The following is a 26,032-nucleotide window of genomic DNA, read 5'->3' on the forward strand; positions in this document are numbered from 1 at the left end:
TCACTCGACGTGCGGGCCCCAGCATCTCTTCCACTCGTTTCGTTCCCTCGCCATTGTCATCCAAGATGTTCTCAAGCTTCGTGAGTGACGATGACGAGGTCCTTGAGCCGTATCCAGCTGAGCTCTCAGCTGGTCCATCCGTGCAGCGAACACGTCACCCCATCTCGTTGGCGGTCTCCCTCGGGGGCGTTTAGCGTCCCTTGGGATCCACTCTAGCGTTCTTTTAGTCCATCTATCGTCGATTCTTCTCATGATGTGACCGGCCCATCTATGTTTTGCTTTCGATACATATTCCGCTGGGTCGCGAAGACGGGACATTCCTCTTAATTCAGAGCTACGAAGACCGGCAAGGTGTTGTGTGCGCCGGTTAAACTTCAGGAGACATCTCTCAAGGGCTCTGTGGGTAGTAAGTAGCTTCCTAGACGTGGCTGCGGTGTCTGCCCACGTCTCCGCTGCGTAACAGAGCGCTGGAAGGACTGTCGAGTCGAACAGATGGGCACGAAGATCATGGTCCGTCAGTTGGTCCGTAGCTTCCCTGACGGCTGCGAATGCTGCCCATGCTGCTCTCATTCTTCTATTCAGTTCTTCCTTCAAGTCGTTTTCCATGTTCATAGAACGTCCAAGGTATACGTATGACGGAGTTTCCACGATTTGGGAGCCTTCAAGTTGTACTCCTCCGTCCTCGCAGTGCGCGTTCTTCATGAACTGTGTCTTCTTTCTGTTTATTCGTAGTCCTATTCTCTTCCCTGCTTCGTTCAATTCGTTGAGCATCGTTTCTGCTTCATTGGTACTGCTCGAAAAGAGAACGATGTCGTCCGCGAAACGAAGGTTCGAAAGAAATCTCCCATCAACACGTATGCCCCTTTCTTCCCAGGATAGTGATTTCATTATCCATTGCAATGCAGCCGTGAACAGCTTCGGCGATATAGTATCGCCTTGTCGTACCCCCTTTCCAATGGGTATGGTGAGAGGGCGGTGGAAAAGCTGTATCCTAGTCGTGCATCGTTCGTAGCAATTGGCTAATGTCCTCACATACGACGCGTCCACACCTTGATCGACCAGCGCTGACAGTATTGCATTCGTTTCTACGCTGTCAAAGGCTTTCTCATAGTCGACGAAGGTTAGAACTAGGGGCAGGCGGTATTCCCGGCAAACCTCTATGACCCTCGACACGGTCTGGATGTGGTCCAAGCAGCTGAACCCTTGGCGGAATCCAGCTTGTTCTTGAGGCTGGGCTTCATCCAGCGTCCTAGATATGCGTGTGAGGATGATCTTGGTGAATACTTTGTATAACACGCTCAGCAAGCATATCGGACGGTAGTTCCGAAGGTCCTCTCCGTCACCTTTCTTATGGATAAGAACGGTTCGCGAGGTCTTCCACTGGTCTGGGATCCTTTCTTTCTGAAGATAGGATGTCATGTGCGCTGCTAAGATTACATGAAGCGGATGGCCACCAGCCCGAAGAAAGTCTGCTGATATAAAATCAGGTCCGGGGGCTGTGCCAGGTTTCATGCTCTTGATAGCGACTCGTACTTCCGAAGGGAGAATCCGTGGTGGAGCTTCGCCAGTGGGGATGATTGGGCTTGACACAGGAGTTGATGAACGGAAAAGGTTCGAGTAGAACCTCTCCGTAATGATTTCCATCTCACGACGAGAAGACGTGCGAGTCCCGTCTTCGCTCAGCAAGGTTGCTAGCGGAATATTATATTCGCGGAGATCCCTGCGGCACTTCTTTAGACTCGTTCTTCTTTGTGCTGCTTCTAGAATCTTCTTCTGCCTGTACTTCAAAAGATCCTCCTGCAACGCTTTTCTGCAGCTAGTGTTTGCTACTAACCGCTCAATGTGCGATGCATTCGGATCAAGCCTCAAAGCCCTTCTTCTTCCTAACAATTCCTTGGTGGTCTTCGAAATTCGATCCAAGTTTGTCGTGCGCGACTTCGAGGCACGTTCAGCACAGGCTCGTAATCCTCTGAGCAGCATCTCGTAGTCCACGTTTGGGTCCTCCTCGATGTGCCAGTCACCTTGGGACAGGGAGTCCTCGAGTACGCAATCGTCGTAGACGACTTCTTTTCTCCTTCGTTGCCGATAGCACATGTTCTTTTCCATCGTGTGGCTAAGTCGTATTTTCGCACGAAGGAGACGGTGATCAGAACCACTACAAAAGGATGGTACTACTGAGACGTCAAGTAGACACCACCTCCGGTTGGTGAGTATGTGGTCGATCTCCGCACGAGTCGCGCCATTGGGCGATTCCCATGTCCACCGACGATGATCTTTTTTCATGAAAAGAGAGTTCCCATGAAAGAGGCGAGCGGCGGACAACAGCCCAGCGAGACGATTGCCATTTTCATTCCGGTCCCCTAGTCCAAATCTTCCAATCCTGTATTCCTCTTCTGTGGCCTTTCCTAGTTTTGCGTTGAAGTCTCCGACAACGAACTTGTAAAAGGACTTCTCGTTGTGGACTACTTCCTCCAGCTCCTCGTAAAACGCGTCCAATTCGGAATCATCAGCTGCTGATGTTGGTGAATAGCAGTTGATGATACTGATGGATTTTTGGCGCAGAGGGCGGAGGCGAAGAATGGCCAGACGAGGTGACAGGATCTCGTGAGAATCGACGAGATGGACGACAGATGGGTGCACAACAAAACCAACACCGCCTACATTTCGCGACGGAACCTTCTCTCCACGAATGACGAGTGTACCGTCATTCATCTGTCGTACGTCGCTCCTTCTGCATTTGGTCTCCTGCAGAGCAATCACGTGAAATTTGATACGCTCTGCAGCTCCGAGAAGGGCATGCAGGTCGGCGTCTGTGGAAACTGTTCTCGCGTTGTAAGTACACAGTCTGAGACAGTCTCCATGGCGAGTCGTGCGTGTGTCGCCTTGGTCCAGAATCAATGACGTCCTGAGCAACCTGAGATTTGATCGCCTCTCACCGGTCGCCATACCGCCCGACGTCTGAGACGGCAGGGCCCAGTGTGCAGGGTACTGAGGCAGTGAATATGCTGGAGTGGCAAAGAGACTTTTCCCCAAACTAAGCAGCCATGCCACGGCGAGCTTAGCTTTCACCACAGGTCGTCGCCCAACCTATATGGATCAGGGAACCACCTTGCGACATTTTGCCAAGACGGTGGTGAATCTTAGCAGTGGTTTACTCTTAGTTAGGCTTCCGATTCCGAGAAGTCGGAATGTCGGATGTGTCGAACTCCTTCTCAGCTTGGGAGACCCTGCCGGAGGACGAACCTCCGCTGTGCATCGCAGTTCGACGCCCAGTGTCACCTCCACGCCACTATGAGGCGGTAAACCGTTGTGGAGGTTCAAAAAATAAAGATGATCAAAAATCAAAATAATCAAAATGGCAAATCTGGTGGAGATGACGGAATTAGTACGGAAATGTTGAAATATCTTGACATCTAGAGGTGACAAAATCATCCGCCCAATATGGATAGACGAAAAGATACCTGGCTCGCGGAGACACGCCATCATAATTCCGTCACGGACCGTAGGAACTATCGAGAATTCTCTTTGTTGCGTGTTATGTGCAAGGTTTTGGAGCGGAGTATCCTGGACCGACTCATTAAGCATCGAGAAAAAACAACGCGCGACGAGCAAGCTGGGTTTCGTCCTGCTCGATCTATGATTGAGCAGATGTTTATCGTTAGGAGAGTGATCGAAATCTGGCAGCGGTATTCCAAGCCAATGCAATTAGCTTTCTGTACTTTGAAGCCGCTTTCGACTCTCCTCATCGAGGCCTTCTTCTCAACGCGCTCCTCACCGATGGAGTACCAGGAACGTTCGTTCGCTTGCTTGATGATAAGAATCAAGGAACAACTGCTGCTGTTCGAACACCAGCCGGATGTACAATACCGTTTGAGGTGGTAACTGGAGTAAGATGATGGGTAGTGGCAGGACCCTTCCTGTTCAATTTCGCCATCGACGACATTATGCGAAGAACAGTAGATTAGTGTCCTTCCGATATCATTCTAGCTATCAGGATGAGTTTTGTTACCTGGGCTGTACACTGAAGAACAACGGCAGCTACGAGAAAGATATTCAGCAAATATACGCTAAAGCCACTTCTGCTTCTAACTCAACGAAATGCCTGTGGTCGGCCCCATCACCAACGAAATCAAGCTGCGAGTTTACTCATCCTCAATTCGCCCCATCATGATGAACGGATCGGAGACTTTGGCAGCTCCATCTACGGGGTTGGAGAGGCTTGATTGCACGGAACGAAAGCTACTTAGACGACTTTTGGCCTAGGATGTGCCACAATGAAGACCCTTATACAGAAATTTATGTGGTGTGCCGGCGGCTGACACATTGAAGATGTCAACATCTTGCACTGCCATCGAAAGTGGCTAAAGTAAATCGCCTTCGCTTCTTTGGTGATATATGGTGAGAAGTGAGAAGTGGTGAGAAGCCACTTGGCTAAAAATAGAAGTTCTGGACTGAGGGGGTGAAAGAAGACCGGAGAACACTCGGCGTGGTTAGGCGGTTCAGCCGAGACGTAAGGTTTCGCAGAATAGGGAATAGAAAAATGGATTGATTCTGTGCAAGCTATCGCAGAAGATCGAGAAGGTTGGGCAGAACTGTGTTCAAGGACGGCACATCTCAGCGAGGGATGTGGGTAATCGCATCAGGCAATGCCATCAGCCCGTCGATTAAGTAAAATCATCCCGAAAGGGATGAAAGGATTTGTTGAGTCGGTCTGGTCTCAAACCATTTCCCGTTATGGACCTGTGTCACCTCTTATCACCTGTACAAGGTAAATGCAAACCTCAGTGATCCACAATGTGTTTGTAACCACGGTTTTTTTATCTACATCTTGGTTAACAGAATCAGATTAATAATTTACTCGAGATTTCGTTTTTCCTCATACAGAAACAACCGAGCGAGAATCATAATGGCAAGTGACGTGAGCAGTTGGCAATTAATTCATGGAGGACTGTACAACAACATCAAAGCAGTGTCGGAGAACATAAAGTGAAGATGAATGAGAAGCACTTCATAATGAAAGACGTGAAAACACAAACACACGCAATTATTGAAAGAACCACTAGAAATCATATAGCAACATAATTACTAGCATCAACACTACACTAGAACTAAGTAACGATGCGACAATGATGGGGAGTTCAAGGACCTCTTCCATGTACACCAGCTTCGTATGCAAGAAGATGTATGAGAGAGCGAATGGACCTGAACATCCTGGCTTGCAACGCGGTACTCCCGTGAGTGAGTGGTTCGTAGAATAACAATAGCAATAACGGACTACCGCCCCGATGGTTTGAATAAATAATCTAATTGAGGCGGTATCGTTGGGAAGAGATCCTCCGGAGGCTCGAAGTTTTTGATGAATTTGACCATCTATAACGAGAAATTGTCAAAAAAAAAGAAAAAAAAGAAAAGAAAAGAAAAATAAGTAACTCTTCTTCTCTCATAGAAATGAACTCTTTTTGGTTGAATAACGTAAAAAAGTACCAGATCAGCAATATAAATTCACTACAAGTTCCATCGCGTATTCAGAGGGCATATTTTAATGAATTAAGAGAAACCGAGATTTCATTCGCATTACTGGTTATTTCTTCAATTTGTAGGTGGTTGAGCATGATTTTAAGATCAAACTTGGACTTCGTTTGATTTCGGAGGGAGAAAAGTGGCTAGAGGTCAAATAAATACGCAGTGAAGGTGATCTGTCTTGGATTTGGCAGAGTTGCTGATACTTTGAAGAATGTATTTGATTGAGCCATAAAGCGGAAAATATGGTTGCTTAGATAAGTAGGGCTCATAGAGAAATCCGAGAAACGTAGCTTGGTATAGTCGGGTCAAAACGACAATAAAGGCATAATACAACGAATCTGACGAAGTCGAGGAATCCGCTGAAAAAGCTAGAGATGGGGCTATTGGATCTGTGATGGTTCCGCTTATCTCTTCCTAATCGTTGTTTAAAAAAAAAACGGCGTGGGAACCGCTCTAGTTCCTACGAGGTGCGACTGCGTAATTCCATATCGCTTTGACAATATCCAGAAGCGCGGTCATGTAGCGGTTGAAATTTCACGATACTACTATGTTACATACGTGCAGACCCATAATTTTGCGCTCGAAGAGTGCCGTTACTCATGTTCCTGTTGTTTTGCTTTGATTTACGAGCAAAGTGTATTTCGGTCTATCTCCCAGTAGCGTTTTACTCTCTCCTTTTTCTGTTTCTGGAAAGAAATTTTTTCCATGCAATAAAAGCGGCTTTCCTCATAATGTCATTTTTATTTGTACGGGTTTTATTTTTTTCAACAAAGTTAATTCTTATCATGCTTTATAAGATATTTTTGCGGTGTAGTTGGACACCTCAGGGTGGTCTTTTCAGTCACTAGTGCTCTTGTTGAGCAAACTCCATGAAAACGATTACTTGAAAAACTACCTCCTCTTTGAACACGTCCATCGCACCAGCGGTGTTCGCCCATCGCTGAATTCGCTGTAAATTGTCCAAACCTATCGCTCGGTCGACATGTCCCAATAGTTTCGCTTGCGAATCAAGTTTTTGAGATCCCAACGCAACTGGAATTGATTACTTATATTTTCTGGAGAGTGTAGAACGAACAAGATTCGTTGGGTCTCCTGCGAGATACTACCTTCCAAAATATCGATTGCGGCCGTTTCTAGTGGACTACCCTGCTCGAAATGAGTGATTGCTTGATTGATCCCTTGGTCGGCTTTGTTCAATACGTTCAGCAAAGCAGAAGGCTTGACCTGGATAAGCAAATGTAAATTAGTAGTAACAAAACAAGTAAGCGTAAAAAAACCCTATTTCTCACAGTCGTGGGTGGATTCTCAGTTGGCTCCATAACAGCAGCACCGTAAGGGCTTTTTCCAGCCGCTGCACCTCCAAGGCCGACAGCCGGTACGGGAGGAGGTACAGCTCCTCCAGGGAATATCGGAGGTCCATATCCGTCCCCAGTTGGACCACGTGATGGTGTAAGGGCGGAGTCGCCAGTGAAGAGATCTTAAAACATGATTTGATAACACTTCTTCAAGATGGGATTGCGATCATAGTCAGACCGGGTGGAGTTTCAGGTGCTGATCCGGCGGAGAGTCCTGATCCTGCATTAGGCGATGAACCCCCTCCACCGAAGCCACCTCCTCCAGGAGCACCTCCGCTGCCGCCGCCAAATCCGCCGCCGCCGCTTCCTCCACCGAAGCCTCCTCCGCCAATACCTGCTCATATGTAGTACTAGTTTAATTCTACAGGGATGGTAATCCACAATCAAGGATTGGTATTTGAACATACTTCCAGAGCCGGGTCCAAAACCACCGCCGTCGAGAAACTCTTTTGGTGGAGCAACTGGCCGGAGACCAGAGTTCTGTGGGATGACCAATGGCTCGCCTTCTTTGAAAATCTCTGGATTTGGTTGCTTTCTGGAATGAGATTTCGATAGTTTGGATAGAACTGAAAAAACGAAATGTAAGAATAAAGAAAGTATTGTAGTCTTATGAGGGAAACACCTGAACCGAAAATTAAAGAAAAACAACCTTCACACTAAAGAAACCTTATAACATTGGGATCAACTCATCCTTCCGCTGATTTACCTCTGCTTCGGTCGCTGGTGCTTATTCTCCGGTGCCGGAGAGGACGGTTTTTCTTGCGCGGGCACGTTGAAATTGATGCCGTTGCCGCCGATACCAAAGCCAACGTTTGCAAGCTCAGGCGGCAGTTCCGAAGGGCCAAAACCGAAACCTGCTCCTAAAATGAGAAGTGAAGCTTGATAAGGAGCGATAACCTATTCGTACTACCTGAATCGCCAGCGTCACCTTCTGAAGCATCTGCTGACGACGTTGGTGCTTCTGTGGTTGTTGTGGTGGTAGTTTCTGTGGTTGTAGTGGTAGATGAAGTGGTAGAAGTTTCTGTGAGTGGTACTGGTGGAGCTGTTCGCGCTGCAAGTTCTATTTGTGATGTTGAAAGCGGTATATTTACAAAAACTTTCAAATTGCTCCCATTGAGAAACATAATAGATTGTTTAGTAGGGTTTAGTAGTCCAAACCTCCAAAGCGTTTATGGAAAGCTATTACATTTTATAAAATTGCACATATTTGACCAGCTGGAAGCAAAAAGCAAAACGGCAGAAACTAACGATATGGTATAGGACCGGCAACCCCAATATGGTTACCGTATCCGAAACGATTTCGTGCAGAGTTCTGGAACGGCGTCAGATTTGGATCTTCTTGAATTGAGTTTTCAGAGATCGCTTTTTCCCCTAAAAATAAGATTTAAATTGACCCAACATTCATTCGAAATTAAAAACATTTCTTATTTATTGGAAGAACTCCAAAAAATGAAAAATGGTGTAGAAAGGAGAAATGGAGAAAGTAGATGAGTCTTCGTTATCTTATCTACTTTTTTGGAGCGCCTAAAGAGAAAAATCTGAATCCCATTTCAAAAATGCGCTGCTTGAAATAAAGAAAAAAATCAATGGAGTAAAGAATTCTGTTTTTGTCATGCAGTCATACATCAAATCCAACTCGAGCAGTAGCAGCGCAGCATATGTGCAGCAAAATTTTTTCAATCATTGCATCGAGCGCTTTCGTACTATTTTCCAAAAATCAAGTTTTTGAAGAGTGGGATTTTTTTTTGAAGAGATAGAGAAAGAGGGATCGAGTGTGTACATGTGGTCCTGCCCATATCTGCGCATCTTTCTGGAGCTGTTTTTTGATGCTTTTTCTTTGAGAATCGTAAAGAAAGGTGACGCGCCAAGGTGTGTAATTATTTCCTGCTGAAGCACAAGATTTCGGTTATCATTGCATTGAGCTGAAATGAAGGCTTGATTGAAAAACCGAGATGAATGAAACAGTCAGTATCCGAATTGTAGTCTTTTTTGCACCAGTTTCTACGAACTTTTGTTTTTTTTTTCCTATGTAAATATTCTAGCAATAAAATGCAAGAGAGTTTATTTCTATATTTGAATCCCTTTCGAAAAGAAAATGAACGCTGCTTCATTCAAACGTACTAAAACTAGCACATACTAATACTCATACTAAAATATACTCGTACCAAAACCAGCACATCACGAAATTGACGAATTGGAGTTGAAAAATCAAAAAACGTAGTTTTTGTGCGCGCTCCGCATCTACGAGCAAGCGGTATACAATCAATAAGGTCTCCTCACGAACCTATTTAAGTAAATTCAATGACAGAACTGCCTGTTTGAATTTACTGGCGAGGTTTCGCTTTTTTTCTTTCTAACCACTACTGTCTTCTTCCCTACGAAATTTGTACAACGACAACACTAATTGGCTGGTAACTCTAAAACTCTGGTAAATTCAGCAGAAGATAGTCCTACCCGGTCGCCGTATCCTCAATCTTGGTCGCTGGCTGAGTTTTTGTGCGAATTTGTAACTCTTGAACACGGGGGTTGTTCGAGAATGGTAGTCGCTATTCGGCGTTGGTGTCGCCACTGGTGAGGCAAATCGTGGTGGTAACGCAGCCGACGGTAATATCACAGTCTTAGACCACCCAGACGATGCCACTGGACGCCGCGATGCAGCACCAGTACTGATACCGTAACCCGACTCTTGAATATCTGAACACAGTTTTGGGCCGCTCACAGAACGGAGGTTGTGCTGCATTGCACACGATGTTAGACTAACTTATTCGGCTAGTGGTTAGCAGAACTGAGGACAGCAGGACGAAAACTGATTTGAATTTGGTTCTGGGAAGGGAGTTAGCATCTGGGTTACGGTATTAGTATGGGCTGCTGGATATGGTAAAGCAGAAACGACAGTGCAAGACAGTGTTGACAACAGTGTGCCTCAACTGAGTTTCCAGCAAACGTCTTCGATTTTTGGGGAGAAGCAAGCAAGCGGCTAACTGAACAAAAGAGCCGAACTCGGATATCTTTACCTTCGTCCTTCGAAGACGGGAATGTCCCCAGGATCGGACCGTGGATTCGTGGTCGTCTTGGCGGCTCCACCTGGATGTCCTTGTCGTCAGTCGGCAGAGGGACCGATTTTCGAGTGTTTGGCGTCGCCGCCACTCGAATCTCGTCCTTCTATAAAAAAAAAACCATTTGAGTGCGAAGTAACAAAGAATGCAATTTAAATCCACTAAAAATTGCACCAATTTAGTTCAAATATCGCTTTCAAAGTGCAATACTTGACACTCTTGCAACATTTTATTTTGAAGTTGTTGAAAGTTTGCACAGCTCATCCTCGGAGATGGATCGTACCTTGGACGGTAGAGCTTGCAACTGTTTTTCTTCTTCCATAGATTCCTCAATAAATTTTGGCTGAGGTGAGGGTTTTACTCCCGAGATCAATCCCTCCAGTTCGGAGGACTTTTCGCGACCAGCTCGGTGGATCGGATATTGAATTGCTTTGAGGTTGATGCCTAGTCGCTTCCATCTTGCCTGAATATCATGATTTCAAGGCATAGTAAATTGACCGTTTTTTAACAGAGATTCGGAGCACAAAATTGTTGTTTCCACGAAGAAATGAAGTTCTGCAGAGGGAATTTTGGAGTCTGTTTAATCTTCTCAAAAGTTGTGGACATTTGAGGAATACAGTCTACTAGAGGTCATTGTTAGCTATGCTTAATATCTTCACCATCTAGAAAAAGAAGAGTTTCATTGAATTGTTGATTGATCATATTTTAATTCAATTAATTTATTATTCTTACTGCCATTTCTCTTAGAGAATATAGTTTAGTTCTCTTCTTATTGCTCAAAAGTAGAGATTTGGCAAACTAAAACTAGAACAGTTTGACGTTCTGGACCTTCATAGAAGTTTCATATTTTCGTTTTGTTCATATAATTTTCAATATTTACAACATAAACTACTATCCTTATTGTGGATATTTTTTAATATGAGAAGAAAATCAAGGATAAGCTGTATTTATTGTACATCTCTATGAGGTTTCTCTTCCCGTGGATAGGAATCCATTCTCTGACTATGCATGTCTGTAAATGACTTTTAGCTGGTAGTTCTTGTTTTTTTTTGGCTATCTCATTAATAATGATATACTTTTTTGTTTTTCGAAATTAATACAAAAAAAAGTATTATTATAGATATTATTAAATTATTTCATTCTATTATTGTACTACTAATTATTATTACCGTAAGATAATTGAAATAAGTTAATTAATTCTAAAAGAGGCACTCCTTTATTTTTGGAAACTTCCTTTGTGTTCCTAGTAGGTTCTCAACGCCTCCTTATCAGAATTCTATTGTTGGCGACGGAAAATACCTTAATGCATGCAACTGAATTATTCGTTTATTAAATTTTTCGTTCTTTTTCTTTTTGAATTATCGTTGGGATCGTGGGAGGCATCAGTACTAAGTAGATAAATTGCGCATCTATTCGATTTTTTACGAACGGCTCTCACAATTTTTCAATGTTCAGCAGGTGGAGTGAAGCAGAGACTAAGAATGTTCGTACTGCGCACACGTCGAGGGTCCGTCTGTAAGCCCGAACAAGCCTCTCCTCCGTTCGGGAACGATAAAGCAGTACAAAACTTGTCTCGGGGGATAAGGATACTGACTTGGTTCAACGGATCAGTCCTAGATGCCCCCGCAAGTCATTGAATAGGTCGTATACGCATTCGTAAACTCTCTACTCTTGAATTGAAGGCGAGCGGTAGGCGCATTCGGAGGGATTGAAAGGGATTGCAAGCACTATACTTTTCAATGTCCTGCGTACTTCATAATAACAAGTGATCAATATAACGACAATCAATAATAAATAATGGGAAATTATTTGATTAGAGGAGGGAAAAAGGGGAGGGGGGCGGTGGTGTAGCGCAGATGGTAAGAGGTCCGCTGTGTCCTCACCGTCGATGGTTCGAAACCGCCTTAGTCTCAACCAAGCAGCTCATCCCAAGTCGACAAATTAATGCCAGACTTATCTAAAAGAATAAAACTACTGAATTGATCATCGGTTGGCCCCAGCAAGTCATTGTATAGGCCAACACGCGCTCCAAAACCTCAGCGATCACGAACTGCATTGAGATGCATCTCAAGTGGATTGACACGCCAGAGACTTTATCCTTTTATCCTCCTAATTTGATAAGTGGGAAGTGGTTGTGATCATAAGATTGTGATCTCACAAGGCGATTCTTTAATGGATCCGCTTTTTAACTTCGTTTTTTTTGGCGGAGAATTACCTTTGTTATTTGCATTGACTTTCCTTCACAAGTTCAGGATTAACATTACTTAACTTCTCGTAAAAATTCAAATTTGATTAACTTCACTACTCGTAAAAATTCAAATTTGATGACTACTTAAATTTTTCTCACCCTTTTTCTCTAAGTAAGATCCTTTTAATCTTTAAGAAACACACATCAGTTGGACATTTCATTGTACTCGGTGGGCACTGGACAAAACATTAGGTGCAGTGGTAAAAGTGGAAGGGGTTTGAGCAAATGATGACAAAAAAGATTTCGAGAATTTTTACTGGCGATGTAAAAAAAGATACTAAGACATCCTTTCAGGATCTTTTTTCGATTGTTATTTAATTTTCTCGTGGCCATTGCGCAGCCCTAGTTTCAATTATTTAACCTCATTCTCATGTTTGTTTTTACAAATAGGGATTTTGAGGAAGCATGTCGTATCTAGCGCCTCTTTTTGACCCAGTTAGTAGTGAGGTTGCATTAATGTTTTTCACAGTCGGTGCGACAATGAAAAGAGATGAAAAGAGGTAGTGGTTTTCAAAAAAGAGGTGAATGAAGTCGGAAATGGAACGAATTTCTCGGAAATAAACAACTAAACAATGTTGTCAGCAAAATTCAGCGTGCTATGTATGTATAGTTTTACTTGATTACGAAAATTCTGGAAAGTTCTTATGACTACTTTTGGAAAGGGAATAAGAATGTATTGAGTCAGCAATCCTAGATATATGGAATTGATTTGCCACATGATTAGAAAAAATTTGAGGAGCAGGAAAGATTTTGGTTGTTCTCGCTACAAACCATAAAGAATGATGAAAAGACAAAAGATGATGAAGAAAAAATTATTGACCAGGGGAATTTTTCGTCAATAACTTATTTCTTCGACAGGTAAGTAGGTTTTGTACAATAGAATAGAGCTCTTCGGAGAAAGCAAGTCCCCTACTCTTTCTTTATCAGTTGAAAAAGGTGGATATCAGCTGTTTAAAAGAGATTTTGTTCATTTTGTTTTTTTCGTATGTCTGCTTGCTGCTGCTTTAGACCTAAGTTGAATTTTTGAGAATCACGAAGAAAATTGAAACTGAATATTGAAGACTTGACAGCTTCACGTTAGATGTGACCCTCTGAATTGGGATTCCAGTTGATTCAGTTCAGTTGATTAATTTTTGATTTTTCATTTGTAATTTTTGGAATAAATCTCAATTCTATTTTTTGATGGAGTATTCGTATACGGGATAGTAGAATATTATAGAAGGGAGGGTGATTCCGTCTATTTCTCCCTAATTGCAGTGAAAAAACGGACCGGAAGATACCGCTTCGGGCGTTCTGGTGCACTATTTTCGACAAAGAGTTCAACTGGAGCGCGCCAGCCTTGTGCGGCGCCGCACCTTCCGGTCCGTTTTTTACGGCCATCAGGAAGAAATGGACGGAATCACCGCTCTCCCCTATACTCTACTATCCCGTATACGAATACTCCACCTAAAATCCGTACCACCTCAGATTCGTGGCATTCTATTCTTTAATCTTATTAATTCTCATTAACTGATTAGGAAAATTTTTTAAAGACCTTGAAGGAATAAGAAAATCAAGTATTTTGCTTCATCAACAAAGAACTTTACGAATTCTTTTGCTATAGTGAAACTCCCTCAGAAACGGCACTTATTGTGAAAGTCGCCAATACTTTTGGATTGACCTAATAACTAAGATCCAGTCTCGCCGCCATAAACTCTCCTTTTCCGGTGTGTGGGACGCGCTATATGTCGATGCTAAGCAGCAAAACCAGTCTAATCCTGTCTTAAACTCAAGATAGCTATCTTTTTGTAAGGAATGGCAAAAGTTACCGGGGAGGTGAAGGGCTAACTCGTACCGGTACGTTCCGTTCACAAAAACGACGATTCGTTACGCTCGTTTTACGACATTAGTGAAGCGTAAGTGGCGCCAACCAAGTTAGTTCGTCTGACCTTTAAATTCGCTGTAGCGTGACCACCAATTCTTTGTTCCCGTAAATTTCTCTGATTTTTTTTTTCTGAGCGTCTTTATACGATTTTCTGAGGGTTCAGAGAAGAAAGTTTGAAATATAAGTAGTTGATGAGAAAAAAAAGAGATGAAAGTGAAGAAGGTGTAGAAATGTGGAGCGTTAGCGACGATAAATTACTGTTGAATGACGATAAAATCAATCTCCACTTGATTTATCGAGGGTACTGCGATTAGATGGCGACCGATTAACCTTTTTGAAGCCTCTCTTAGTGGAAAGCAACTGTGGAGTTCAGCTTTTTCTAACCTTGCAGGAAATTACAGTATTATTTGATGAATTTCACTTGGTGAACAATGAGAATGTTGACAGGAAAACTTTCTAGGCTCTCACGAACTTATCGAAACAAACGAAATATTAAAAAAGTAGATCCTCATAGGTAATACGTTGTTTTCAGCTAAACATGGTATGAAAAAGTGTTTCGGAAAAAGCAGCAATCAAAATTGGGAAACTTCAGTGAGAAATTCAGATTACTCTTTAATATAACAACAAAATCATCCATTTTTTTTTCGCGGATCCATAAAATACTCCTTAATTAATTATTTTCTGTCTTTTGATGTCTTTACTACGAGAATATTGATGGGTAAGCATAAGATTTCATATCTTTTTCAAAATCAAAAGAAGAAGTGGACTGCTTTTTGCCGTTCTCCACAGTTAGTTCTTTTGTGAAAATCCGGACAGCCTTCACTCATCATGAAGCTTCAACCTTCACTCAATAGTCCGAATGAAATGACCCCGATCCAAGCAAGTGGACGGTTTCAACGGCCGCCGATCTCGCTCATACGAACCGTATCCGGCTACACGACTGCAGCAGATTAAAGGTGAAAGTGAGATTGTCGAGATAGAACGAGAGAGAACGAGAGAGCGTTGGATTTCTGGAGAGGATTCGGTGATTCATGTGAAACAATGCGATTTCTCAGTCAGCTGATGACTCTTAGTGCCAAAAAAGTGCGATTGATGAACACCTTTTTTGATGTGAGAGTTCCCCAACTTAATGGTGGGAATTTCCAGTCATATGTTCGTGTGTGTACAGAATTTTTATGTCCAACCTAATCCGAAGTTGAACATTCCATGCTCCAGAGCCATATTGTTGCTGTAGTCACAACGATCTTCCAACATCCATGTGAACTTTTGCGAAACGTAGTAGGAACGAACACGTTTTATAACGATGACCGCAATGGCACCTATCACACCAGGATTCAATTAATCTGACCGAGATCCTCAAAGCAAGCAATTCTCTCGCATATTTTTGTCCTCTTTTGAATTTTATGCTCTGTACACATTTACGGCAAAATGTGAACAAATATACGCTCCTGGATGTAGGAGTGTAGCAATAGAGCAATTCATAGATGAATTCGATGACTGTCAATCGATAGTGCACTCCGTCTCTGAAGATCGACGCGGTATTCTTTAAGGGATGATAAGGAAGGAGAACTGCGCTGAAGTAGACGCCCAGCTTCAATGCAACAAGTATTTCCATTTCATTTGTGCAATACGACGAAGAGAAATTAGTATGGATGGAATAGAATAATTAGGAAATTAGCCCAAAAAATAAGTTTTTTTTCTAGGAAGAAGTGATTTTTAAAGATTCTTTAACTGCAGAACAGTCCTGAAGTTTCCCTTTATGGAAATCACGAAAATAAAGAAAAATTGAAGATTCACTCTGACTGTATCATCTAAGGTAGTTATAACAAGAAAAATCAGCGTGGATCAACTGAAATTCCCACAAATTCTGCCAAGAAAACTAGTTTTTTCGTCGAAAAAAGCAATTTTAAAGGTATTTCAACTGCAGATCAGTTATGAAGCTGTTCTTTCTGGAAGTTATAGAAGAAAAATTGTTACTCACTCTAAATTCATCACATGAGGTAGAAATTGGGAAAAAAAACGTGACATTCTCACTCGAATCGAAGAGTTCAAAGCAACTAATGAGTCTCCACGGTTTTAAGTTTGATAAATGTTTGAATCGAAAAATTCGACGTTCGGTACGGATTGTAGAACAATTTGAATTATAAAAAAATATTCGTGGAAAGTCAAACAACTCTTCGAATTCTAGTTATACCCCATACATTAGGAAATGTTCGATCGATAGGTTTAAAAATTATTCAAGACCAAACACTCGTGCTCAGGAAATTTTTAATTTCTGACTGTTTGAGGATGTGAATGGTTGAGGGATTTTTTTGAACATTTAACTGTAATATTAGCACTTGAACCTTATTTTCTTGACGACTAGAATACTTGAGCTTATTCGGTGGAAAATTCACGTTTACCGAATGTTCGAGTTCAAACTTATTCGAACTGGTGGATATATGAGGGATATTTCTTTTGTAGCCGTTCACTTTCAAGCAACGTTAAGCTTTCCGCGGAAAAAAATAGATTAGGATCGGAGATTGCATCTGAACGAGCGTTCGTGCAAGATAAGTGAGCTTTTTTGCTTGCTTTCGCCACTTTTTGCTAAGAATATCAGTTCTGCCGTTGTCCTACGTAAGCGGAACGTAGCAAAAACTGTACTCCCAGCCAGGAATTTACTGAGACCGCGAAAGGAAAACATTGTAAAGTTCGGATATGATCTGAGGTTTGTAATCTAGTAGTACGGTATGAAGGTGCAACCTCTATTCGTTTTCTCCTCGCTTCATCGAAATCTTGAATGGATCTTGGTGGAGGTATTGGCGGCGTGGTGGCGGCGGCAATGGTGTAAGTTATGACAGTAGTCGTTGATGCTTCTGGATGAGAAGCAGGAATTATCCTTGGAGGCACTTGTGCTCGTGGAACATACGGCTGAAAATATATGGAATAAGCAAACAATCGCAGGAATTAAAAATAATTTTTTTCTAGGAAAAAAATGAGAAGACACAATTCCTTCAGATGTTGGCTGGAGATTTTAATCTTTCTTTTCTCCAAGAGGAACAGTTTTGTGATTCTCAAGGTCTTTACGTCAAAAATACGAATGAAATGTATTTTTGAAAACCTTGAGATGTGTTCACTTCTAATAAAAATTTCACTATTTCTTAATGTCATCATAGTTCTTCATTTAGACCAAATGAACGACTAAGGGGCTGAATAACTTTTTTAAAGCAATTCCCGAACATTATTTTAATCAATTAATCGATTAACGTCTTCCGATAAAATGGTTTGGCAAATAAAAAAACCCAAGTTCTGTATCTTTCGAAAATGCGAAGGACTTTTCTGCTGTTATCGTCACTTTCCACGAAGAAAAAACAGTTTTTTTATTAGACCTTTTCAAAATAAGAATATGCTTATTTCCTTCTTGTTTCTTTGTATTCAACGGGTTTTTGTTTGAAAAAAAAATTCACATTATGAAATGTGTCCATGAATGAAGAATCCTCTCCAAGAATTGTTACGTCGAAAACGGAGCCATCCATTCGAAAAGAAAATTGAATTCTGTTTCTGGCTTCGATACGATGTTTGTTTTTTGCATATGGGGGAGGTGTGTGAACAAGTAAATAAATAAATAAAGAGATGAATAAATAAAATAAAATAAAATGCTAACGCAGCGCATTTTTTTCGGATCTGGATCCGTTTGGTCCCAGTTATACTTCTCAACTACACTTTCTATCTTTTCTTTCATGTTTTTTTTTTCATCACTTTTCCTTTGTTCCTTTCTTCGCGTTTCCTCTGCTACCACCCCTTACGCTTCTTCATCCTCTCATCAGAAGAATCGGTCAAATTCCAGGATCGTAATCCTCTCACAGCCTATCCCTCCCTGTAATAAATGAACTCCGTCCTCGAACTGTTCATAGACGGATGTTTCTCGCCGGTGTTATTTCACCACTTTCTCCACTAGTTGTCCGCTCAATTCGCTTTCCGTTCACACTTAGTGACCTCATTCCATAGCAACAGCCGCTTTCTCGTTGATAAATTCTTAAATGCCAGAAATTCTCGTGTAGTTCATTCCCTTACGGAACGCTTCATAAAGAAGAACAACCATGTGGAGCCAAAATAGCAAAAACAATTCAAACACAGTTGAAGACACGAGCTAATGAAGATTTGGCGATAACCCTGGAACCAGCGTGGGATTCACGGATCGATATGGATTATGGGAAATTTACATTATTACGATCACCAATTGCTCTACTAGATTTCTGCTAAGTTTAAAAGTATGTTCTCATAGGCCTGCTGCTTTAGTATGTATTTACAGTTTACATTTGTTCTATAAACAGTGACGAAGAGCTAAAATTGGGTCGAGTGGTAGAAGAAGTATAGGAGATTCCATATTTAAAAGCTTAGTGCCAGTGACAGTGCCGACAAAAACTCTGGAAAATCTTCTTTTTTGACGAAGATACGATGAAATCATATTGAAGGGCTGAAAGCTGGTTTTGATTTGAGAAGAACTTTTTGGTAAGGAGAGGAAAAGATTTGAGGTTAGTAGAAAATAAGTGTTCGTGGATTGCTGTAGCAAATAATTCTCATTTTCAATTCACCTGCCAAAAATATATTAAGATTTGGTGCCGGTGTAGCAGTCTTCGCCATCCTTGTATTTTCGGAGTTTTCCATTGGATTCGGTTTTAAATAATTAACATTGAAGCTAGAATTTCCCGCCATCAACGAAGAAACCTAGGAGATAGGGATTTTCAAGAAAATTTCCACTTTATTCATTTCCTAGAGGAGTTGTAGAATCCATACCCGTCTCATCCTAATTGGGATCTTCTCAATGAAAATTAATTCTTTATTTAATTTTTAGGGTAAAAAAACGTGGTGAAGCGACGAAGGATTCTTCGAAATAAATGGGATATATTTCCATAAAGGAAAAGATTACGGATCTTTTGTTCCTAAAATTCGAAATCGAGAAAGACTAAGTTTTTTGCACAATCTTCATGGCCTTGGGCTTTATGGTTTTTTCATAAAAATATTATTTTTTCTCACAAATAAAAAAAAAATCGCCTTGATCATTTGACATTCTGAAGTACCTATATCTGAATGTCATTTTTCTCAACAATTTCTGACGGGCTTAGAAAATGGGAAAAATTCTACTATTTCCTAAGTTTGCTGGACCAAAATCACATAAAAGAAGTCTTAAGCTTGACTTCTGTACACTATTAAAAATCCTATGGGAAGGATTCACGAAATCAGGAGGAAGTTCATGGGAATTCCGTTGCGAAATTCTTGAGAATTCCACGACATTGACAGTTCCATAGCGAAATTTCTACCGTGTCTTTCTTCAATGACTCATAGTTGATTTGAAACAAATAGTCTTTCTCGACATTATACTTTTTTCCTCGAGAAACGATAGTATTTCTACAAATAATCATCTTCATCAGTCAATCTTCCATTATTATGCATGTAGATGTACGTTGGAGACACGACGACACTAAAACTGGACAATCAACCAACACAGCGCGTAAGCATCGACATCGCAGGCGTGTCCTCCTCCCCATCCGGCGTGATATGTACAGCACGCGATTTCGCGATCATGTATGCACAGACACACACACACGCTCGGAACATACATATATATGCATAAGTAGGAAGAGGAAGTCCTAGACTAGACCACCAGGTTCCTGTTTTGTCCACAAAACCCTGACGGATGGATAATCCGACAGATTTTCCGGGCATTTTCACCGTCTCAGCGGGAGGTGTCGTCGGCTTTGCGATTAAAATGCGATGCGCTGACCCGTAACCGTTCGACGCCACGCTAGAAAGTTAAAAGGACAATTTTCAGCATCACGTAATTCAATCACTTTTGGCCTGGATGTGGAGCTGACAGCGACAAACGAACGATTCAAAGGTTTTTTCTCTGCTTTTTTTCTTCTTTCCAACTGACCAAGCCTGAATCGCCGCGACACGTTGTTTAAGAAGGCCATTTTCGAGGACGATCAGTGTCTGCTGGAGGAAACGAAAAACCAGAATGCTGGCTTTGTACCAAAACGTCTCTATAATAGGCTTTACTTAGATCAGGATCAAGCCGAGGCAGAAAAAAAGTCCGACGTCCAAGATTTAGCCAGCGCGCTACAAAGGAAAAAAACGGATTCTAAATGAGGCAAAATGACGTCGCTAGCGGATCGCTAAAATAATTGGTTTGAAAAAGGATTTTTAGCGTGCGCGATGCTTGGAACTTGAATGCTTCTTACTGTTACCGTAATCTCAAGCATAATTATCCAAAGCACTGAATGATGCAGAGCTCTTGAAATTATTTTCTAGTTCTTCTTCAAAATTTTGGTTCCTCAACAGGGTGGAGGTGGTCATGGTTTGCGGTAAAAACGAGATCAAGGAATTATTCCTAAATGCAACTCAGCGAAAGAGGATGTGAAGAAGGGGTCGCGTTAAACGCAAATAATTTTTTCTCAGTTGAATTTTCTCGTCAATAAGTAGTGTGACGAAAACTATGAGTTAGGTTGTGACGTGCTTTGAGGTATGCAAGGCAGTACACAATTAAGCATAATCGATTATTAGTTGTGAAAACTGCGCACTATCGATTAGAATCTTTTTCTGCACATAGATATCGATCGGGAAGCCAATAATTAATAGCTTCACAACGCCACGGAATCTCCTTTATCAGGTTAGGTTCAATGTGTAATTTTGCATAACTGGAAGTTATGACCATTGTAGTCAGCAACAGGAAACTATGAACGATCCAAAATCCATTACAGTATAGTCTTCGTCCTGTCCACATTCCATTTATGCATTTATGCGCCTATTTTTTGTTGTCATTATTCATTCATTCATTCATTCATTCATTTACAGACTTATTTTAAAAAGAAAGGAATTTTTGTGGGCCAGTTAGCCCTGCAACGATGCATTGGATCCGCACATTTTCGGGAATATCCCAAAGCAGCGCCTGATCAGCTTTTCTGAAAATTGCGTCAATCCCCTTTTTTCTACAGAATTGCGCACATCAACCGCGACTAAGCTCGGCGCAAACGTCGGCCGAGCGCACAAGTTCGCTTATCCTGGCTAAGTTCCGTTTTCTTGCGTTACGTCATACTGAGAACTTGTTCCTTCTCGTACGTTCTTGTTATTCGCATTTAATGCCGATCCACTTTTCATTGGTGCGCATTGGGTGGTGTGTTCGCTTAGTCATCGCATTATCTCCTGTCCACTATGCATAACCACTGATTAGATCATGTTGGGTATGGTGCCAGTCAAGAAAATCGAAAATCTACGGATGGCGCCGCTTTTGAGCACAGGACAGGTCTTTATGGATACGCTTATGGTAGGAAAAAAGCCGCTAAATACTCGCGATTGCTTGTTTTGATTGGAAATCCGTGGAAAATGAAAAAAGAACAACCAGAATCACTTACAGGAAAGGTGTACGGGGTTTCGTCGATTGATTGATGTCGTCGCACCATCGCCGTTCGTGCCACTTCGCCCATTGGCGCCACTAGTGGCCGAATTACCTGTAGTATAAACGGTTAACACGAGGAAGATAAAAGATTTGTTGTGAATTCGTCCGTTACTGCTTCATACCTTCAACCGCCGAATTCCATATAGTCTTCTGTGCGAGTATGGAGCATCTCCTTGTAACCGCACCGGTTTCACTTTGAAATCCTGAAAAGAGTAGGTAAAGGTTAGCATCGAACATTATTATTTCCATTTTACCAATTATTTCCATTATTTTTCTTTTCACAAGAATGAAGACGTAGAGAAAATAATACCAAAAATAATTAGCGCTTATGTTTTTTTTTATTTCGGCAATTTTGGCAAATTTTATTCTGCTAATCGAATGAAATGAGAAAATAGCGAAGAACATAATGTTCGAAGATAGTCCCCTTTCCTTTGATTTCATTGAGCCGTTTGAAATTGAGCTCTTAGAAATGAGGCTTCTTCTATGGAGAAAAATAAGTCGGCAGAGGGCTCTGTTGATGTAAGTTCTTTTAAGGTATAGGTTGTTGTTGAGATTATTGTTATTTGTTTATACATATGCATAGTATATATATATATATATAAATATAAAAGTGGGATTATACGATGCTCGGACTGGGGTAAGGGACGATTTTTAATTGTAGAAATTTCTACAGTTGATATGAAGCTTTTCAGTTATAAATTTGAAGAATATTCATCCCTCGAGGATGTGTTTGCTTTGATACTCTTTAATTTAGTTCCACAGCGAGATTTATTATTCCGAAGGCAATGAAATACCTCGTAAATGCAAATTTAAACTGCGATTTTTATTCCACAGAGCACCGATAAAACAGTTTTTTGTCTGACCATTTCAAATAAGATGAACATGCCTTAGTTGTATTGCTTCACTGCAACTTTAGTCTTAGTTTTAGTCTAAAAGAAAAGAAGCGTCATTTCTCAGCGTTAATTCGTAGGGGGTAGTGAACAGATGATAATAAGCGAATCAAATATCTTTAGATTTAAGTGGAACTGAACACTCAGACATGGTCCAACGTAGGCTTTCTGTACAGTTTGCTCTGTTGTCGACTGAGAGTTGACATCAATTCAGCCAACGTTATTCTGTAGGTGCAGAAGCGTCGTTTTGAAACAAATGAGGCAGGAGCCCAGAATGTATTAATTTTTCCAAATTTTTTCCGTCACTTTTAAATCAAATTTTAACGTCTGAGATGGAATAAAATGAAAAAGGAGTTTTCCGAGATCATACTGTAAATAGAACGTATACAGTACCGAGTACCACTAGTAAACAGTGATTTTTACAAATGAGAAATTTTCAAAAAAGTTGAGAGAATTATTATAGATTATTATTATCTATTTTCTATGGTTTTGTGCTAGAAATTTTCTATTAATGGCATTGAAAAAAGAACTTGTCCTAAAAAAAAGCTCATTCAAAGGTTTAGAACGGTATTGCGATGGCAGTCATTTCTTTTGTAAATTATTCTTTGGAAAGAAAAGTCTTTTAATTACAGTATAGTCTCTGATACTGTATTGAATGATGGATTTTTCTCCTGACGAGCTGCATTTTCTTCACAGCTTATTTGAAAAAGCTATTTCAGAATGGAGATATAGAAATGGTAATCTGTCGTTATGGTTGAATTAGATATGGATTGAACCAAATAAACTATCCCATTCCCTAACTACACTGATTTCCGCAAAGATTCCTCGCTCTCGTTGCCGTTATTCATTGAGGATTTCCCACTGAATTATCCTGAATGATAGGAAAATCCTTCGTATTCGCCGAGAGAATAGTGTGGACGGAAGAATGCGGAAGAGAGGAGCAGCGGGATATCTTGCGGACGGATGGGGTTGGATGTTGTAACCACATTTGAAACGACTCTATTTTTAGATTTCAATCTATTCTCGTTGCTCTCTGGATCAATTCTCATTAAAACTCGGGAGGTAACCACTCTCAACATCTATAACAACTTCAGTATAATTTAGCCATCCCAGAATTTTGTAATACCGCCATAAATCGATCAGTTCTGAGTCACACGGACGAGTTTAGCGAGTCATTCTTCCCCACCTGAACACGACAGTACACGCATATGATGGACACATAACATGTACGGCGTGAAGTGCGCACGCAATACTATAAACCCACGCACTGAATTAATGTGTCTCGCGAAATCTTTCCTGGATCGAAGGAATTACATGCGACGTCAATTTATTTGCACATTTTCGCAACGAAGCCATAATTAGTCCAAACCTGTAGTAATTCACGTGAACTATTTCATTATGTGCACTTTTGCGTTCAATTTCTAGTTTTGGTCCAAGAATTTCACCTAGCGAACTCACATCCAAAAGGGAAGGAAACGTTGCGGAGGAGGATATGATTTTTTTTTTTTACAAACATCCGTGTTGTCGAAAATAAGCGGATAGGGTAAAACGTAGAGCAGAATATATACGGAAACGATGTGTTTCAGAATAAAAACACATTTCGAACATGTCCTTCGTATCCGGATTCCAGCCAAACCGATTGTGTGGATGCAGGCAGCTTAAAACAGCGTAGCTAACGCCAGAAAAGCGCGTCTAGCTGGAAAAAAGCCGTTGAGTGTTCGTTCAGCGAGGAAGGTCTACGACAAGTCCTCGGTCCACTCGTGGTGGCTGCTGGCCACTCGTATTCCGCCTTGCCGCCTTCTCATCGTCATCGCCAACCAGCTACGATGCAACCTTTTCCAATTATTGATTGGTTCGAAATGATTCTATAGAGGGGTTTCTCGACAGGAACATCGTCGCAGGATTTGATGAATACGTTCGTTCAAGCACAGCTCAAGTTTTGAAAATAAAAGTAAAAGCCCGGAGAAGAATTGATGAAGGAAACCACATGGTCATAATTTCCTCCCTTACATACTAAAGCATTACGTTACACTCTTGCTGCTATTCTACTGCGTTTGTGCTGCTGTGGGACAACAAAATTTCTCTCGCAGTTAAATAACTTTTAAAGAAATCTGGCATCAACAATAAGGAAAGGAAAGGAAGCTCCTAGTGTACAGAAGGCACAGTGGTTCTACACAGAATCAGTGGCAAAAATTGCTTTATGCCCCATGCTCAGGTCCCAGTACGCGAAGTCCGAGCATCTTTCGGAGACTCTTTCCCGCTGCCGAGCGCGCTATCCTGCAGATGGCGGGAGTCGACAACAAATGTTCTCATTGGGTTTTGGTGACCGCAACATGGTTCACGCCCAGTCAATGCCAAATATTTTTAATTATATCATCAACATTATGAGCAAACTGCTCAATATTTCAGTGAAAATATTTTTCAGAAGCTCAATGCTTTTCTTTTTACGGTGGTGTGAAGTCCAAACTCGTCCGAAAGCAATCAAAAGATGTGTGCAAATGCTTTTTTGTCAAGAGTCAGGATCTTCAGTATTTGAAGCGCTTTTTACGTTAATTACAGCTCTTCTAAGCTGCGAACCAAAGGATGCGCGAGCGAGAAAAGGCTCTTTCGAGAGGTTTTTCTGGAGATGCGAAATAAACAATTAATTCTTATCCATAATTTGAATTCTAATTTCTGTTTTTTCTATTTCTAAGTGAATATGAAGCGTAACATTTTATAATAATTTCTTCTGTCTTACGGGGCCGAAGAATAATTCTTCCCTATCTGAATAATTTATGCTTCTGGTGCTGATTATTGCTGTCACCTCAGAATCACTCGCCGGATTTTTAGGTGACTTAAGAAATGACTTCATGAAATGAGAAATGTTAGAGGAAAAAACTGCAGAAAACGCTCAGTTTCAAGACAAATTTCGGATTCGCAAGGAAGAAAAACGAGAGGTGAAAAATGGAGGAGTTACGGAATATGCGCAACACGGTATGAAGATCTTCCAGGAATGAATCTTCCAGAAAACTTCTGCTCACGGTTCCAGGTCAATGAAAATTCGAGAATAGGAGACTGGAAAAAACAGTGTAGAGAAAGTTTCTGGTTTTGTGGATTCTGAAAGTTATTGAGTGAATAGGCCTCGTGTGTGAGTCTATCGCAATAAAAGACGCGGGAGTGGACAAACTAGTTTCAGAACCAAGTAAATACATCCTTGGTAGGTTTGGTATCGGAAAAGAGACTTTTTGGTGAAGAAAATAAGTGTTTTATGATGTGAAATTCAACAAGCGTAGAGGTGACGAAAAATTTTTCAGAATCATCAAGAAAACGTGAAAAAACGTCCCCAGAAATCGAAATTACTCACCGTGGACGCCACCGAAGCGGCTAATGCCAATAATAGAGCGGAAATTAACATTGAATTACGCTTAGGCTTGACGCATGTCGTCCTGCGCATAGAAGATGCGAGATTTGAGCTATCCGCTGGGGCGGGCGTTGTCGCTCGGTGAGAAATGTGGGCGTGGCCAGGCGTTGGTCGTATGGATGAACGAACGGCCCGACGCAGCCGGCTACGGAGACGTAAATGCCGCTCGCGCACACAACGCGCGACATCCACAAAGCATCGATGTCTTTGTTCGTGATTGTGATTTTTCGCTAGAAGTTTTCGGATGTTTTGCATTGTTTT

General features: G+C 41.5%; 2 protein-coding genes across 4 annotated transcripts; one reads left to right on the forward strand and one right to left on the reverse strand.

The window, feature by feature from the left end:
- On the reverse strand, window positions 1-25,804 carry RB195_015335 (uncharacterized protein; the record flags this gene model as incomplete). 3 transcript variants are annotated; one of them, XM_064205999.1, is made up of 16 exons in its annotated part: window positions 1-3,087; window positions 6,419-6,555; window positions 6,630-6,747; window positions 6,813-7,000; window positions 7,057-7,212; window positions 7,286-7,413; window positions 7,585-7,738; window positions 7,789-7,929; window positions 8,127-8,249; window positions 9,333-9,572; window positions 9,893-10,040; window positions 10,218-10,397; window positions 16,789-16,956; window positions 21,438-21,533; window positions 21,604-21,684; window positions 25,715-25,765. In XM_064205999.1, 16 exons carry the CDS (start codon window positions 25,763-25,765, stop codon window positions 1-3), a joined length of 5,196 nt encoding a protein of 1,731 aa, XP_064061880.1. The 3 variants fall into 3 exon arrangements, with proteins under 3 accessions (XP_064061880.1, XP_064061881.1, XP_064061883.1); XM_064206001.1 differs by lacking the exon at window positions 1-3,087 and having other exon boundaries at window positions 6,368-6,555; window positions 25,715-25,804; XM_064206000.1 differs by lacking the exons at window positions 6,419-6,555; window positions 6,630-6,747; window positions 6,813-7,000; ... (10 more) ...; window positions 21,604-21,684; window positions 25,715-25,765 and having other exon boundaries at window positions 1-2,946.
- RB195_015336 (uncharacterized protein) lies at window positions 3,189-3,896 on the forward strand (the record flags this gene model as incomplete). Its single annotated transcript, XM_064206002.1, has 2 exons — window positions 3,189-3,299; window positions 3,663-3,896. The coding sequence occupies 2 exons, from the start codon at window positions 3,189-3,191 to the stop codon at window positions 3,894-3,896; spliced, it is 345 nt and encodes a 114-aa protein (XP_064061882.1).
- Window positions 25,805-26,032: the final 228 nt, after the last annotated feature.

This window comes from Necator americanus, chromosome V (assembly GCF_031761385.1).
Source record: "Necator americanus strain Aroian chromosome V, whole genome shotgun sequence".
Classification (NCBI taxonomy): domain Eukaryota; kingdom Metazoa; phylum Nematoda; class Chromadorea; order Rhabditida; family Ancylostomatidae; genus Necator; species Necator americanus.